Raw genomic sequence first — 17,780 nt, 5'->3', positions numbered from 1 at the left:
AAGTGTTCCCTATTTCAACATGAGTAGGCATTCAAGTATTAATATCCATAATTAGGATATAGTGGTACACATCAAAATCTATCTTTGGCTATACAATAATTATGTTTTAAAAATCTGAGAGACATAGTAGACCAAGTTGGATATAAGCCAGCAACATAGAGATTATATATATGTAATTTGAAAGGCTAACATGATATCATCCTGGAACATTTTAATGAATGTGTGGTGTACAAGTACTGAGATACAATTCTGGTGCTTTTGTTGCATTAGCCAGGTCATTATTATGGTATTATGTCCAGTTTCGATCTATGCGTTTAAAAAGGATTGGATGAAACTTGGCACAAATCCAAGGAACAGTCATAAAAACAATTACTGAGATGGTGGGAAAAGGTTTATGATGAAAGTCAAGAAGCAGATCTCTTGGGCCTTGAAAAGACTGATATTAAATATCAAGTCTTCGAAGGAATATTTGAAGGGGAGAAAAACCAGTTATTTTCTATTTTTCAGAAGACTAAATAAGGCAGCCTTTCTGGGGCTCTGGCCTATCCGGTAGCCAGAAAGTAACATATGTGTGTACAAGGTGCTCCTGCTTATAAGACGGATTATACACTAGAATGGGTGACTCAGGGATAGTGTCCTCGAGGAGGGGTTATTTGATTTAGCCACAGTGCTCTCAGATCAGTTGTCCTAAATGTCACTCCTCCATTTAAAACGTATCAAGTCCTAGCCATTTAGCAAGCTCTCCAGGCCATCTGTGACCCAGCCTTACCTCTTTTCCTCACGTGCCCTGTTTACTTTACTGCCCACACCCTGAAAGCATAACAGACCTCCGTGCTCTCCTCTCCCACACGCTGACTTCCTCGTCTTTGCCTCGCCTGCTTCTGCCCCATTGTGACCAGTGGTACTGGACAGTAAGCACATTATTATAACATCTTTTCATTGTGGGACGAAAAAGTGCCTCGAGTATACCAAACCGTCAGACACAAGTTCAGAATATGCATCTTTATTGATGGAACACTCAAAATGGAATGGCTTTCTTTTGGGGCTGGATGATTCCTGCTTTAAAATGTCAGATGGCCAATGACCACATGAGGTGATCTTGAGAAAGCCTGTGTGGCTTTCGGTGACTGGACTGGTAACCCACTTCTAACATATGAGACAGAAGCAATACAATGTCGGGGCTGAGAAGAAACAAGACAGCTGGGATCTAGTCTTGGTTCTACTCTTGGCTTCTGTGCTTCCTACTCGTATAATTTTAAAAACATCACTGAATCTCTCTAAGTCTTATTATCTTTATTTGTAGTATGTGGTTAATAAGCCTACTTCCCAGGATGGTTGTAAGGACTGAAACAGTTGGACATGGAAAAGGTATATCAAAATGCCAGGCTTGAAGTAGGTACTCAATAAATGGTTATTTTAATTGTTACCCCAGGACCTAAATTATTCCTTGCTACTGAGGTGGGTTTTCTGGGAGGCACAATGTGCTGGACTGTTTCTTCAGATCTCCGCCAAAGTCCACAGCTTCTGTCAGGCCAACTTCTCCACACAGCTACTATTATACGTCAAATTGTGTCTCTTCCCCCCAAATTCATTATTTGAAGTCTTAACCCCCCCACTGCCTCAACCTGACTGTATTTGGTGATACACTTAGGGGCTCTTGATGTATCAATACAGTAACTTAGCTGTCCAGGGTGGGACTCTGTGATTCTACTAGAAGGCTTCCTGGTGATCAGAATCAAGGACAGTCTTAAATTCTAAGTAGCCTCTGATTGGTAAGGTCCTAAAAACCTGTCCTCTTTTCCAAGGGCAATCAGTATGCTTACTTGGAAACATCCAAGAGTAAGATCTTTTCTGAGATGTTGGCCTTATGACCTGTAATTTGATTTTATGTCCTGGTTTCCACAGTGCTTTCTTATTCCAGAAATGAGAAATTGAAATGTTGGTTCCTATACAGTCACTAAGTCGGAATGTACAAATTGTATGCATCTTAAACTTGCGGACACTTCCTTTAAAAAAAAAAATTACAGAATAAAGAAAAAATGCAGTAAAAACTGTTAAATAATGCTAAGCAATCATTAAAATGGACGTTTAGTTACTAAGTAGTTCCTTTTTATCCTTCAACATTGCTATTCATAGATATTTTCCTTGATTTTTCACCACTCTCTTGAATTCACTGTCACTAAATACCCCACGGGGGCCTCTGGGAAGGAAAAGACGTGATCTCAGTGTTTGAGGAAAGCCAGCCCTTTGAGTGGCCTCCTGTGGTATTTTATTTATCCTACAGAAGAACGTACATGACGTGAAGCTGTGCTGTTGGAAGGTGCTGCAGGGAAACTTGGGGAGCGTGTACTTTCTGAGATTCCTTGGGCCAAGATCACAGTGCCCGGCAGGGCTGGGTCGTCTGCCTCCCCTAGAACTGACTAGACCAGCTGAGAACCTGGCCGTGGATTCCTCGCCCAGGAGCATGACAGCCGCGTCAGGGTGTGGAAGGCAGCTGGGCACAGCGGGCCTCGTGCTTCAGGCCTCACAGCCCACTGCCCAGCACTAGGACCTGGTGCAACAAGCAGGTGGCCGGGGGAAGCCCGCAGCCCCCTGCACCACAGGAATCCCAGCTGAAGCAGGCATGCTTGGTGGAAAAGGGCCAAGTCCAAAGTGTGGTAGGCTCTGGCGTTTCCTTCGGGCCAGGGGCCAAGCTGCATTTGTGGTTAGCATGAACGCTCGCCATCCTGGCTGTTCCGAGGTACTCGGGGTTGCTCAGAAAGCATCCAAGAAGGAAATGCCAGAGTCTCTGGACAGCTGAAAATCTAGAAAATAATTACCTACGTCCATAAGCATTCAGTTCACAATCCCGTACCTCAAATAATACAGTTTAAAACCTCAACAGTTATACGTATGGCTTTTCTCCCTTTGTTTTTCTTCCCACTGTACTCACTTTAGCTGTTTGGCCTTCTCTGGGGATGAGATACTTACTGCAGTTTGGAAGCCATTTACCAGGAGGAAGTTCACGAATTTCACCACCTCCATGGCTGTGTCCATAGAATAGGTGATAAAGACTTTCCCTAAGAGAGATTTTTCACATTTATTAGAAACTGGTCAGATTATTCTATCCTGAGCGCTTGTAAATTGTGTGCAAGGTCTTTCTGTCTTTCTCGAATAATAAAGTGAAACTCTGGGAAGGGGGTGGTCTGAGGGCTCATGCCTGCAGCTGTGTGAATTACTGTCCTCAGGAGAGGCCGAGAGGCAGGGGGTCTAAATAAGGGGGTGCAGACTGCCCCCTGCGCGGGGAAAGAGGAATGCCGGCAGCCTCGCACAAACCAAGGGGGCTGCTGGAAAACCACGTGATACATTAATACAATCCATCAGCCAGAACCCACAGGTCCTTGAGATGAGGCACCTCCCGGTTTCTTAGAGACACTTGGCACTGTGCCTAAGGAATACTCTCACAGCAGGCCACGAAGCCGAACCTTACTAAGGGGCCACCCAGCAGTGTCCTCTTTTGATCTCACGATGCTCTCTGCTTGTTTGACAAGAGCAATTAGGGGAGAAGGAGGAAGTGGTTCCTTATGCCCTCCTGCCCCTTAGGGGAGGGAGAAAGGCCACTGGTGGGAGAAAGGCCAGGCTGATGGGGTACACGAAAGCAGAAATGTTAGTAGGACCTTTAGTGGCTTGAAGGACCGAGATGCCACTCAGGGTACCCAGCGTCACTGACCCCCTTCCTCCTCCCTAGATCAGCCTGAAGCCACAGAGGGCACTGTGCCCACGAGCCTGACCCAGTCAGGATGCAAACCACTGTTTTCTCACACTAAAATCTTGTGGGAAATTATCTAACTAGCACGGTGATGGGAAAAATGAATAATCTCGGAGTGTTGGCTTTTAGTCTGCAATGGACAGGCTCGATCTCGGAAAGTCCCTGGGGCAGAGCATGGAGAAGAAAGGAAGGCTAGAGGGAAAATGTAAATGTGTATGTATTCATCTGTGCTTGGGCTCTGGTGCTTTGGAACAGATCTCTCAAACAGAAGTGTGGACGGCGGTCACATTGACTCATTTAAGCAGTCCTGTTGATAGCACTCAACCTATCCTTAACACCCAATATTCAACCAACTCCTACATAAGAATTTTAGGACTCCTTTATAGACTAGAGTAAGATAAATAATGATCTACAGACTGACATCAGGGTGCTGACCGATGCAGCATTCATTCTCCAGAAATATTCAGAATTAAAATGTGTGAGATCTTGGGATGCCTGGATGGCTCAGTGGGTTAAAGCCTCTGCCTTCGACTTCGGTCATGGTCTCAGGGTCCTGGGATTGAGCCCCACATCGGGCTCTCCGCTCAGCGGAGAGCCCGCTTCCCTCTCTCTCTCTGCCTGCCTCTCTGCCTACTTGTGATCTCTGTCTGTCAGATAAATAAATAAAATATTTAAAAAAAAAATAAAATATAATAAAATGTGTGAGATCTTTAAGAAGATTAAATAAAATTTTTGAATGATAAACAACAGTGGATCCTTGCCACAGAAATCTTTAGGAGTCCTAAATGACTAGAGCACAGATTCCCCAGATGGGAGTTATCAAATGCAAAAGGCTTGATTTCCAGGTTTGTTTCAAAGAGGCACCCAGATTTGCAAAGGGCTTCTCAGAATTACCTGAGCTTCTCTAGCAAGCACAACAGAATATAACAATTTCACAAGCAGTGGCTGTTTTCCTAAGATTCCTGGAACTTACTGTCTTGACTGACCTTAATATGAGAACATTTTGGTGATAGTTCAACATTTCTGGTTCTGGCTGCAAAATATGGAAAAAGAATCATCACCTGACACTTAGTCGAATGTTTCTTTAAATAAAAGGCTTAGTTTGCATTTGGTTGTAAAGCAGTATGGAGAATGTGAGACCGCTTTTTCCAAACAAGATTGCTCATTCCTACAGGAAATGACCTCGTTCTTGATGGCTGCTGCTAATTTATGGCGAAACGCTAGGTCCCCGGCCAATACCACATGGACATCCAATCAATTTACCCAGGGGCAAGTCCACTCAAGGGCATCATTTAGAAGAGAGAAGCATTCGGGTTACTTGTCATTGGAGTATATGTTTAAGAAAGTCTCGCGGTAAGCATTTTGTGAGTATTGCTGGTGGTCTCAGGGTCACTAAAAACATTGCTACAAAATGCGGGTTACTCTTTTTAGCCAAGAGTAAAGAAGTAAAATTTATTTCACTGTGTATATGAGAAATACCCAAGATTATGGGTAAAAAATCCTCAAGTATTCTGAAAGTATAAGACCTGGCAAAAAGAAGAAAAAACAACACTGCAAACAACTTACGTAACTCTTCTGGCAAATTGCTTGTTTTCAGAGTTCCTCTGGCTGGAGGGTTACTAAGGGGTCTAGGGACAGCAGCTGGGGACGGAGCCTGGGGACCCAGTGGTCTCAGTTCTGCAGGACACTCCAAGGACTCCTCAGGAACTCCAGCTCGATGAGGTGGCTGGTTATATAGTTGGTCCCTGGAAAAGAACACGTTTATAGTAAAATTTTCGTTTTTTACAATGGCCAATCCAGAGGGACAGAAAGTCTTTGAGAAGCCAGTGAGCTAGCTCTTCCCTCTGCCTCTGTTTCTTTCCTAAGCGAGGGTTGCTTCATTGAATTTGAGTCAATAAGTGATTGGCGGGCAGCCGAGTGGAAGGACCCGTGTGAGGGTTTGAAAGAGGGAACTTAATTCGATTTCTCCATTTAAGGACTGTCTAATTGGGAAGATAAGTGGTATGTACAAGGCAGACATGGTCACCAGTAAAAGAAAGTAGTATAATGGGTGATATACAAGGTTGGTGTTACAGGCATTCAGATAAAAAGACAGGACTTTTAACTCATGATAGGTAACATTTAATTGTGTATCAGAAGGTAGGAAAGGCCTTGTAAGCTTCAAGTTTTTATGTTGTTGCTAATATATAGATGAGAAATCTGATTTTGAAGACCCCTTAGAGAAGTTTCTACCACATCGTTATATGGCGTCTTTATTATTTTTTTGGTTGACAGGTACACTTGTGGGAGATTTGGAAAGCCGAAGGATTCTGTTGCAAAGTGCTGCCGTGAGGTGCCGAGCTCGTCAGGAGGCATCCCCGTGTCCTATTACCAGCCTCCCTTGTCAAGTTAAGGGCGTAGGCAGCCATTTTGGGTCAGTACAGATCTAGCAGGAACAGAATGGATCTAGTCGTTGCAGCGGCTGTGGCTTCCTGATTCTGGATTGTACTATGACAGCGTGGCCTCCAATGGAGAGTTCTCTGGTGACTTTCTCGTCTTCTGCCTCTCTCCCTGGGACAGAGAAAGCAGCTTCTTTGGCGTCCTATTCTGTGGTGCTACTTGGGATCTTTCTTGGAATGCTGGCCTAAAACTTGCTCCTCCAATGGCCAACAATTCTAGAAGCACCCACCCTACTGTGTTAAATCCCTTCTGCTACAAATAACTAGAGTTGTTTCTGGGTTCCTGACAGGGGGACTAAAACTGTGTCTGTAATGTTTTATTTCCTTGAAAAAACAAAACAAAACAAAAAACCAAAAAAACTCTGAAGGATGTGTGGCTCTTTGTTAACATTTTTAAAAAAATCTAGGGAGTGGGAACGTGGATGTTTGTTATTTGTTGTAGGTTTGAGATGGTTTTCTAAATTTTTAAAACTGCTTTGATTTCAAAATCGTTGTGTATCTGCCCAGTTTTTATAGATTATTGCATACACTTACATTTTTACCCAAAAGAGTAATAAAAAATTTTGAAAGTCTTATGCAACGGGACTTAAAATAAAATTACACAGAATCTCAAGTGTACCATATTTCTTAAGTGTGAATGTTTGAGGAAATTATTTTTATTTTAGATTTTTACTAATACATAGAAAAAAAATCCTTATAAAATATGCCCTCATCTAATGGGGACCCAGGTCCACATCTTTTTTGCATTAAATTCCTTTATACTGAAAGTTACTTGGTTGTAATAGAAGCAATTGCTCATTAGATTAAAAAAAATGTTAAAGCTTTGGTAATGTTAAAAAACCTCCCTGGAAAAACAATATCATGGATATTAATGACAGAGTAAAGTTTCTATGTCAAGGTTTACTTTCAAATTTATCACTGAGGACTAGTTTCTTTATCCAAACTTACTTTTCATTATCCTAAAATGATAAAATAAATCCAAGGAGACCACAGCAGGCTTAAATGGATGTTACAAAAGCAATTCCTCTGTACTAACTTCTCAATTCTTCTGTAAATCTAAAAATATTTTGAAATAAATGTTTATTTAAAAACTTACTATTGCCTCCCCTATCCAATGCCAGTGGACATGTTTCATAAGGATGCTTAAGTTGTGTTTGTTTTCTTGGACTTGTGGATATTTCTTATGCAAGAGTACTTTTCTGGTTGTAAAATCACATTGTCTTGATTTCGTTATTTAAACTCTGTGCCATTTTTTAAAAAGCTTATTTATATATTTCAGTAAACTCTACACCCAACTTGGGGCTTGAAGTCACAACCCTAAAATCAAGAGTCACATGATTCTCCGATGGAACCAGCCAGGTACCCCAAATTCTGCATAATTTTATTCTTAAAAAATAAGAGTTCTGTCAAGAAAGAAAATCTGAGAATGTTTGGGCTTTTTAGGAGAGGGAAAAGCAGGCATGTGCCTTATCTGCCATTGTAAATAGAATGGGCTTTTCTTCTTTTAATAAACTTTCTGAGCTAATTACCCACTTCCGCATTTCTGAAAAATCTGCTTTAAAAGGATCTTTGTATCTCTCTTTGTATCTCATTCTAGTCTCAAAACAGAATATAATTTTACTTTGAGTGGTATATAAAAATTCTGCTTGAGCAAGAACAAACCTTTCATCTACTCTTCAATTTTTTTCTTAAGTTAATAAGTTCCATTTCTAGGAGTTCTTCCTCTGTATTTTAGATCCGTAAATTAAGAGAAGAGGAAAATGTGAAGAAAAGTCAAAGGAGAACAATGAGGGGGAGAGATGACTGAAGGTTAGACAGCTGGTCTGGTCAAGCAAAACCAGAAATGGTTTTCTGAAAGAAGTATCGGAAAGACCTAATAATGGCGCTCCGTATGTGTGGGTGCTTGTATTACAAAAGAAAACAACGGGCTTTTTAAAACTGCTACTGAGAGTTAACGGAATTTAAAATTTCAAAGTAAGACATGGATTTAAACAGGCGTAGAAACTAGGGATATAAGCAAGAATTTCCTAATGGCAGAAGTCAGTCCCAGTAAAAATAAAAATCTATTTCTGAGCTAAAAGACCAGGTGACTTGAGAGTAAAAGGAGGGGGGAATGTCACTTGGCATCTTAAGGGCCTTTCCTTCAAGAGAATTTTAACAAGTCACCAGTGGCTTGAATGTGTCTGGTAGAGAGATTCCTGACCACCAGCCGCCATTTCCTCCTGACTCAAAGAGTCTGTTCTTCTGTGGGCCTCCGTCACTAGCCTGGGTGGCACAACAACAGAGAGTTTTGATACATCTTGGTCCCATTGGTATCATTCTAAATCATCACTAAAAAATGTCTGAAAGTTGGCCCTGTCATAGTGATACCTTGGGAGCCCCAGGGAGGAGTGGTCTCTTTGTGCGGGCCTCTGGTCTTGGTCCCAGGGGCTGGGGTAATTCAGGACGACCTTCTGCACAGGCCGTGGGCCCCTCACACTGGCTCCAGGGATGGGCTGGACCACTTGGTGGTAGGCTGCTTGGGGGTGGTTGTGGCCACCTGTAGGGGAAGACAGCAAAGTGAACAGGGCAGAATGACTCGAGCACCTTTGTAGGAAAGCAGAAGCTCAGGGCCATTTTTTTTCTCCATATCGTGGGTTCCAGATATCAGTTACCACCTCCGTAATGCTTGCCATATTTCTGTACTGTTATTTACTTGATTGTTTTCATGAAATTGAGTCATTTTTTTTTCCCTAAATAAAAACATCTGTGAAATCACGAGTTTGGTGTTCTAATTGGAAAGCGCAAAGCTCCACACAGGCCTCTATTTTAATGAGATACTTAGGATAATCCAACCACGAGAAACTCTCACACCAGCATTCCGACCATAATTTTCCAAGTTTCTAGAACCCAAGGCTAGGAGAAATTATCTCCATGATAGATACAGAATTGATACTCTCTTTTTTCCTTCCCCCAAGGGGACACCACACACACACACACACATACATATACCATTCCCTTAGGAAGAAGTAAATGAATGAGGAAAACTTGGCTCGTACCTCTGGGAAGCAGATAACCGGTTGGCAACATCTCCCAACTTTCTCGGTTTTTGTTCTTGTTAAAGCCTACATGCACTAGGGGCCGCAGCACTTAGGAAAGGGCCAGCCTGAGAGCAGAGCAAGGATGGGTGGCGACTTGTGTACATGTGTAATCTAAGAGAAAGTGGGTCCCAGCCAGGCCAGGAAGCAGAAGGGTCCCCAGGGAAGAGCGGCAGCCTGCCTGAGCAGGTGAAAGATAAGAATTGAAGGGCAGAGGAGGGAGGTGGGAAACCAGGCAGGGTGAGAGAGGAAGCCCCCCAGGGACCTGCCCAGGCCCCAAGGGGCTTGAGAAGGACATCTAAGCAGTGAGTGTGGGGATGCGCCTTAGGGATGGGTCTAGCCTATGGAGGGGTTGGAGAGAACCAAGTGGATAACTGTGCAGCACAGACCACGAGTACCTCCTTGTGATCCACGCACCACCGCCTCTGCCCAAGAAGGATGATCCAGGAGGCAGAGCTGGTCACAAGAAGAAGGAACCTTGTTTTTCAAAACACTGATTGGCCTTTATTCTTTTTCTGATGATAATAATAATGCTGTTTGCTTGCTGTGAAGGTAGGATATGTGCAGGAAGGTAAAGCGAAATAAAACTAGCAAGTAAGCAAGCGAGCCACAGACAAGGTGGGTCAGAACCAGAACGCAGGGCAGTGGGGGGCTGGTGAGAATGTGGCTGGGAATTCTGTTCTTGGTTTGGCAGTCAGCAGCAATGGACATTTTCAAGGGAATGTTCAGGGGAACGATAGCCTCAAGTATAGACAGAAAACAAATAATGTGCATGTTCACTGTCTCCAGGTCTCCACTGTCTGACTCAGGCAACTTGGCTGGGTGACCCTGAAATGTGGCCAAGCCAGTCTCTCAAGCATGGTCAGGTTCCCTGGGTTCAATCTATTGTCTGCTTTGACACAGGACACCAGCCAGGTCCTTCCTGTCCCCTCTCCAACACAGGCTGTCTCCTGGCCCAGCCCCTGATGCCTTCCTGAAATTGCTTAGGGCTGGTTTTGATGTTGGGGGGGGGGGGCTTAAGGAAGGGGAGGCAGGATGGAGAGATGTTTCTGGATCTATCTTGGCTCCCTGACTAATAAAGGAGACCAGGACTTGGAGAGCATGCCTATGAGTGGGGACACAGGACTGCTTAAGATATACCCCAAAGACTTGGCTCTTAACAGCCATTCTGGGGCAGGTCAAACATATTCCAAGGAGTCCAATGGCCAGGTGGAAATTCAGGGCAACAGAGCAGTTGCCACTGCTGTTCTTTTTCCCTAGAAAGGGGGAGAAGTGTCACGGCCATTAGGTCCCCAGGCAGGGGCCAGCCCTGCTTTCAGATGAGTCTTGTGTGAGTGGACCATTTATAAAACCAGCTACAGCTACACCCCTCCGGAGACCTCCCCTTGCACTTAAAATCCTCCCTGCATGACTGCATCCCTGCCCTTGACCTTAGCCCCTCATATGCTCTCCCAAGCTCACCAAGCCCCAGCTACCCTGGTCATCTTTCTTCTTGAACACCCCAAGCTTGTCTCTACCTCCGGGACCATGAGATGGCCATCCTCTCTGCCTAATGTGCTCTCACACTCTATCTTTACAGACCAGCTTCTTGTCGTTCCGGGCTTATCATGTGTTTGAGTAAGCATGACTCTTACTTGTCAACTTTTCGTCTGCCTTCCCTACCGGCATCTAATGTCTGTGAAAGCAGGGACTGCATCCGTTGGTTGCCATGTCTCCAAGCACAGAGCCTGCACACAGGGATGCTTGCTTAACACGCGAATGAATGGAGATTGCATGCTTTCAAAGCCAACCTCCTGCACACAGAGAAAGGGAAGCCACGAGACTGGCCACTTAGCTGCAGCCCACTTGAGTCTTGTCTCCCTCCACAAGTAGGAAGGAGAAAGACGAGGTAAAAGAGAGGAAACTTTGCTGGAGGCCTTGAAAGTTGTTCATGTTTGCAGCCATTTTTGCTTCCCTCATCCATTAATAAGTGGCTAATAAGGTTTTACTTGCTTTAAAAGGGCTACCAGGCTCTAATGATAGGGTTTGTTTCTTTTCCAGAGAGCGGATGTTAGTGCTCTTAATCAAAAGCCTTTGAGTCGAGGTCATATGATTTCTAACAGATTATTTCCCCGCACAACATGTTTTTGTCTCATAGCAACAAATCCTGTCATTAAAATCACTAAGGCATGTGGGCTAAGGTTTGATTAGCTGTAACTTTCATTTCTGAAACGGTCACCTGTGGTAAAAACTTACAGTGGTTTACGTGAACAGATGAAAAGGATCCACCTTCCCAATTTTTAAAAAATGGACAATGGAGTCCTCGGTGCCATGCTTTCATTGGCTAAAACAAAAAGATATCAAACTCCAGAGGATCAGTCAAAAATAAGCTTTCCCTTTTGTGAGTGAAATTTGGTTGTGTGGAGAATTGGCTCAATAAGAACGTTTATCAGGTGAAGGAGTATCTTTTCATTGCTCACGTTTTAATCATTCTGTTCCACGATGTTGACCAAACTTTTTTCCTTTAGTTGGGCTCCTCGACAGAGAATTGCGGCTAACATTTATTCAACCCTCGCCCCATGCCAGATACTGCACTAAGTTCCTTATTTGGGATTAGAGAGGTCAATTTTCTGTTTTCCTGAAGAAGTTCAACTTACGATAAAATCCAGTTCGCGACCCTAACCCTTGCATCGTTCACCTTGTGGCGTAGCTCACCTCGCTCCAGGCCTGCTGGCTCGCTTTGGGTGCCTTGGGTGCCTTGGGTGCCTTCCCTCCACCAAGCTCCTTGCTTCCTTCTCCTTCAGATTTCAGCTCAAATGTGTCCTCTTAAGGAGGTCTCCTCTTACCATCCTACTAATGTCCGACACCCAGTTTCGTCCTGTAGGGCCCTTAGAACTTGTATGTTTCGTTTGCTGATTTCTCCTCCTGGCTGGCTGCTGAGGAGCCCGCCAACTCCATGAAGACCAGACCACGTGTGTTTTATAGCTGTACACCTGGTGCCTAGCACAGGACTGGGGAAACATTTGTTGAATAAGTTGATTAACGAATGGACAAGTTCTGTTGCCAGGTCCCTTCAAGCTCCCTCCTTTCCTCTCCTGCCGTCTTGCACAAGACCATTCAAGATGGCCTTTCCAAGGCTTGCTGTCACAAAGGCCGTACTCACGATTAGGGATTCCTCCTTTCCCCAGGAGGCAGGGAACAGAAAGAACTTCTTTTTATTCATTCAACAAGTATCTGCTGAACCTCTAGTGCTAGCCATAGCCACGCAGTGAACACAGATAAATAGGATATAGTTTCTCTGAGTGGCTCAAAATAGAGAAAAATCTGTTTTGTCTGTGGGTGTCTGTTTTGAAACGCAAACCCACACTCGTTAGTATGTGAGAAGGGGAGGCGTGGAAGTCGGCAGCCACCTACTTAGTAGACTTAAGAATTACTGCCCCAAAGTATCTCCCTTACTGACTTGTCCTCGGTGCCTAAAATTCCATCAAGATAATTTATTCGGCAGAGGTTGGAGGACAGAAGGCTGTAGATGGTGGTTCAGGCGAGTGATTTGTAAGCACTGGAACTCCTCAATTCTGAGGCAGGGTTAATCACAGAACAAAGATACAAATCTTGCACACTCGTAAATGGGTGCCCAGAACTGTGTGTTATTTATCAACCTTAGGATCCTCTTGGCCTGGGTATAGACGGTCTTCATGTTACTGGCCTTTTACCACTTGGAATCTGTAAACCAAATCCTAAACGAGGTTTTCCACTTATCAGTCAAAACATTCAACATTTTTCTTCCTTATTAAGCATGGTATTACAAGAGTACGAGACAGAAAATAAAATCTGATTTTCAAGTTGTCAAAAAGCATGATGATGTAACGCAATCAGCTTGGCCAGGAAACAAAATGGCCAACATAAACTGTTACCGGAACACCCACAGCCGTAAGCAGCTGGGGTTCCTGAAAGGCAGCTCCTTCCTTTATCATTTTTTCCATCTGGGTTATTTTATTTCCCCCGACTTTTAACTGTGCAGGCACTCCAGCATACAAATGATCACTTTCTTTTCGGGTTCCTTCGAGCAACAGTAGGTATATGCCCACAAGTGTATGTTATTCAGTCTTCTTGGTAGAGAAAGCAAACATTTTGATAGTAAAACAAAGGCTCTTTAGATTTCATTATATTCTTTTTTTTTTTTTTTTTCCCCAAGTGATTTGCATCATGGGTTTTATTTGATTGCACAGCCAACTACAACCCGCCGTTCTGGTGACCTTCAGTAGAAGGATCCTGGGACAGTACGGGGCCAGCTTCTCTGGGGGACTGGTCGGGGGTAGGGGAGAAAACACCAGCTTATTCGACTTCTACTTACTCTCTACTCATTTTCGCTAGCTTTGAATTTTTTTTTTTTTTTAACATAGAAGGGGTGACCAGTAACTATTTCTCCTTTAACTTGCAAAGACGAAGGTATGCCATTTGCATGGCGATCATTATTTATTTATATTTTCATTAACAGATGAGGAAGTAACGCTCTCGGAAAGCCAAGGAGAACCACGTAGCCATGGTTTCCAAGCATCCCTTAGGTGAACAGCTCTTTTGAAGTGGTTTTGTTGGCAATTAAGTGCAGTTATAGTCCTGACAGGAAACTAAGCATTCGTACACCTGCTCTGAATGCTTAAAATCTGTGCCAGCCGGAGGGAGGGAGGGGCGCGCTACAGGATCCATGTAAGGAATAACAATAATAACTAAGAACTGCTTGTGGGGGAGGGCTTCCATTCCAGCGCCCTCCGTATATTATCTCATTTAATCTTCAGGGTGACCTTCCTGGGAGCCGTTGGAGCCAGAGGCCTCATCAAGCTTCCCAGCTTGTGGTGTCCCGCGGAAACCCTTCAGCCCTGGGCTTCCCGGACAAAGCCAGCCCAACCCTGACTCAACCAGTGACGGATGCTTTTGGGAGCCAGGGCCAGGGTAAAGAGAGGCACGGGGAATGAGGCTGCCCTATGCTCTCATTCCCCCATGTTCTTTTCTCTTCGACATTTACTTATTTTTAAATATAAAAATAATACCTCTTTGCTGTAAAAAATTTAAGTATATAAAGGTAAAAGGAAAAGTCTCTCTGTCTCTCCTGAATTCCCTGCCCCCACCACCCCCAGTGTCTCGATCAGCGGCAACAGTTAAGGCAATCCTTCCAGACTTTTCAACGTATGGTTTTTAAACACATTTAGCTTTTTAAAACACATATGGAATTAGCAACGCACCTTGCTTATCCACCTAATCTTTTTTATGTCAAAATGTATATTTTATTCTGTGTAACAGTGGCCTAGCAGTCCACTGTATAAATAAACCACAACTTAGTTATCTGTCCCCTTATGAGTAGCACCTGAGTTGCTTTCCTGCTTACTTTACTATAATGATGGTTTACTAAACATCCTTGTTCACGTGTTTTTATAGGCTTGTTTAGTGCTTCTATGGGATTGATCCTACAAGTACGCCTGATGGGCCAAGGAAGCACATTTAAAATTTTGATAAATAGTGAGATGCCTTCCAGAAGGTTGTAGGTTGTACCAATTGCCACTTCTGCCAAGAGCAGGTGGGAGCGTTCATTTCCCCATAACCCCATAATCCCACAACAATGCATGTGAGCTGAGGGTCTTTTCTTTCCGCACACCTAATTAGGAAAAGGGCAGCTTAAAAAATTTTGCATATATACATTTTTCTTAAATTTAGTAACACGAAGCTTGATTTCAAATGCTTATTGTTTGTGTTTCTTCTGTGAATTACCCCCTTCTCCTGCCCAAATTCTCTCCTCTGCCTTTCCAGACCCCTCCTCCTTTCCAGGACCCACAGCGGCCTTCTCCTCCCTGCTGCGAGGCCAAGACAGCTGAGGAGAGAATTTCATCAGCAGGTATTAGAGACTAAGAGTCCCCGGTCCGGGGTGTTTGCATTTTAAAAGAGTCTGCCCAGAGAGGGCATTTTGCTCTTGCTTCCGAGACTGGACTGCTTGTGGTGTCATTTCAGGCTTCAACACAAAAAAATACTTGCAAGTGGGAAGATCTTTCTGGAATCCTCAAATCATATCGAGTTAATGCTTTCTTTGTCTATCACAATGAGGCTCTCTCCTGATACCAGATAAAGGCAAACTGCCTGGGACTTAGGATCACAAAGCCCTTACAAAGTATTCACACTTCTACACATTAATCTAAGGGATTCATCAGAAATACAGATTAAAAAAAATTTAAGAAAAAAAATGCAGATAAAAACTTATATACATGATGTTTATCCTCCAATTTCTTTTTGGATCAGAAACTGGAAACTCTTTACATTGTCCAATAACAGAGAAGAACTTAAAAACGATTCGGTAGATCCATCGGAGAAAACACCATGTAGCATTTTTAAATGATTCTGAAGAAGTGCACTGAATGTCACTGGGAATTGTTTTAATTTTACATTAAATATATATGTTATAGATATACATATTTCATAAGTCAAAACCCTCAAAAGGAATGATATTTAGGAGATAGAAACATGAATAGGACTTTTAGGCATATTTCAATTTTGTGAGCAAACGTATATTGCTGTTATGATCAGAAAATTTATCTTTCAGTGCAGAGAGTAGAACATTAAAAAAGTAGTTGATGGGGGCTCCTGGGTGGCTCAGTGCGTTAAAGCCTCTGCCTTTGGCTCAGGTCATGATCTTAGGGACCTGGGATGGAGCCCCATGGAGGGCTCTCTGCTCAGCAGGGAGCCTGCTTCCCCTGCTCTCTCTGCCTGCCTCTCTGCCGACTTGTGATCTCTCTCTCTGTCAAATAAATAAACAAAATCTTAAAAAAAAAAAAAGTAGTTGATGGTTTTAACTTCACAGAATTGTTTCCTTTTAACCTGGAGATCATGGAGAAATAAATGCAACCCCAACGCTGGCAAGGTTCAATCCTTAGTGAATCAGACTTACGGAACTCTGCCGCCCGCCACACCCATCCTATGACCGGGCACTTAGAGCCGGCAGTGGTGTCCACAAGCCCAGCCAGCGACTTCCCAGCCTCCAAAACTCAAGGTCCCAGTTTTGGGCCTCAGAGGCTCTTTCTCCCCGAGCCCTGCTGCTTCCACAGCTCCTGGCCTCACTCTTAGCCTCACAATCATTCCTACCTTTTGCTTCCCAACATCTTCTAAGTTCCTCTATGACTTAGCTTGAAGGTCCTTCTGGAAACCGGCCCAGATCAATGCCTCTTTCAGGCTCTGCTCCCTTGTGCTCTGTCAGAACACCTCATGTCAGCATGGCATCTGCTCACAGACTCCTCATGTCTACTTCTCCCTCCAAAATATAAGTTTTTGTACAGCGGGACAAAAATTTCTCTCCCTCCTTTTTTTTTTTTTTTTTTTAAATTAGGAATTACTCCGTTGCTCCATTCACTTTAGGCAGCTTTATAGGAGGTGTACATGTACAAATACAAAAAACTGAGATCACTTACAACATTTTTGGTTATTTTTAGAATTTATTTTAAAGCTAGGCATCAGGGGTGCCTGGGTGGCTCAGTCATTAAGCATCTGCCTTCAGCTCAGGTCACGGTCCCAGGGTCCTGGGATCAAGCCCCGCATCAGGCTCCCTGATCTGTAGGAAGCCTGCTTCTCCCTCTCCTGCACCCCGGCATGTGTTCCCTCTCTCGCTGTGTCTCTGTCAAATAAATAAAAATCTAAAAATAAAATAAGATAAAATAAAATAAAGCTAGGCATCAGGCCTTTGGTCAGACTCTTTGGTCTGACTATTTGAACTACTTCGTGTACAGCATTTATTTGCTAAGAAAAATATCAGATCTCACAGCCTTGTTATTTCCCAGTGGCCTCGGCGGAGACTTAACATCAAGAATTGTAATGGACCTTTTGTCTCAATCGAAGACTTTATCACTTTCAGACATGCTTACTGCACTGATATACATTGTTCACCTGGCCACTCATTTGGAAATAATTTACTGAGAGCCTAGGATACGCTGGTCACTGTGCTAAATTCTGGAGAATTATGGGTTAAAAATAGAACTTTCCTGGGGTACCTGGGTGGCTCAGTCAGTTAAGCGCCAGACTCTAGACTTTGGCTCAGGTCATGATCTCAGAGTCATGAGATCGAGCCCTGCATTGGACTCCACACTGGGTGAGGATCCCGCTTAAGATTCTCTCTCTCCCTCTCCCTCTGCACCACCCCAACTTTGTGCACATGTGCAGGTGCGCATGCACTGTCTAAAAAAATAAAAATATTATACCTTCGCTGATGTGCTGGAGGGAGAGGAAGACAAGTTCCTGGGTAGATGTCGTACTGACTTTAGGCGGTTCCCACCGGCAGAGCACAAGGAAACTGAGAGCCCGAAGGCAGGAGTGATCTAGGAGCTTTCCAGAATGACCCCTGAGCTAAGTCTTACGAGGTATATATGGTGATGCTTGTATAAGTCTGCAAACACTACGATTCATTGACTTGCACACCTAAATGCATAAAAGGCAAACTTTACGGTACGTAAATCAGATCACGATAAAGCTGCTAAGAAAGGAGGTACAGAGCTGGGTTAAACATGC

At 43.7% G+C, this 17,780-nt stretch overlaps 1 protein-coding gene across 4 annotated transcripts in view; it reads right to left on the bottom strand.

Annotated features, from left to right (window-relative positions):
- The window catches only part of TRAF3IP2 (TRAF3 interacting protein 2), a 47,141-nt gene that overhangs the window by 8,006 nt on the left and 21,355 nt on the right, over positions 1-17,780 (bottom strand). For all 4 annotated transcript variants that reach the window (XM_032337988.1, XM_032337987.1, XM_032337990.1 and 1 more), the window contains 3 exons: positions 8,557-8,725; positions 5,315-5,493; positions 2,971-3,059 (listed from right to left, as the gene is read on the bottom strand). In XM_032337988.1, the coding sequence (XP_032193879.1) occupies positions 2,971-3,059; positions 5,315-5,493; positions 8,557-8,725 (437 nt within the window). The remainder of the gene's footprint in view (positions 1-2,970; positions 3,060-5,314; positions 5,494-8,556; positions 8,726-17,780) is intronic.

Source organism: Mustela erminea, chromosome 4, assembly GCF_009829155.1.
Source record: "Mustela erminea isolate mMusErm1 chromosome 4, mMusErm1.Pri, whole genome shotgun sequence".
Taxonomy (NCBI): Eukaryota; Metazoa; Chordata; class Mammalia; order Carnivora; family Mustelidae; genus Mustela; species Mustela erminea.
This window is presented reverse-complemented; position numbering and strand designations above follow the sequence as displayed.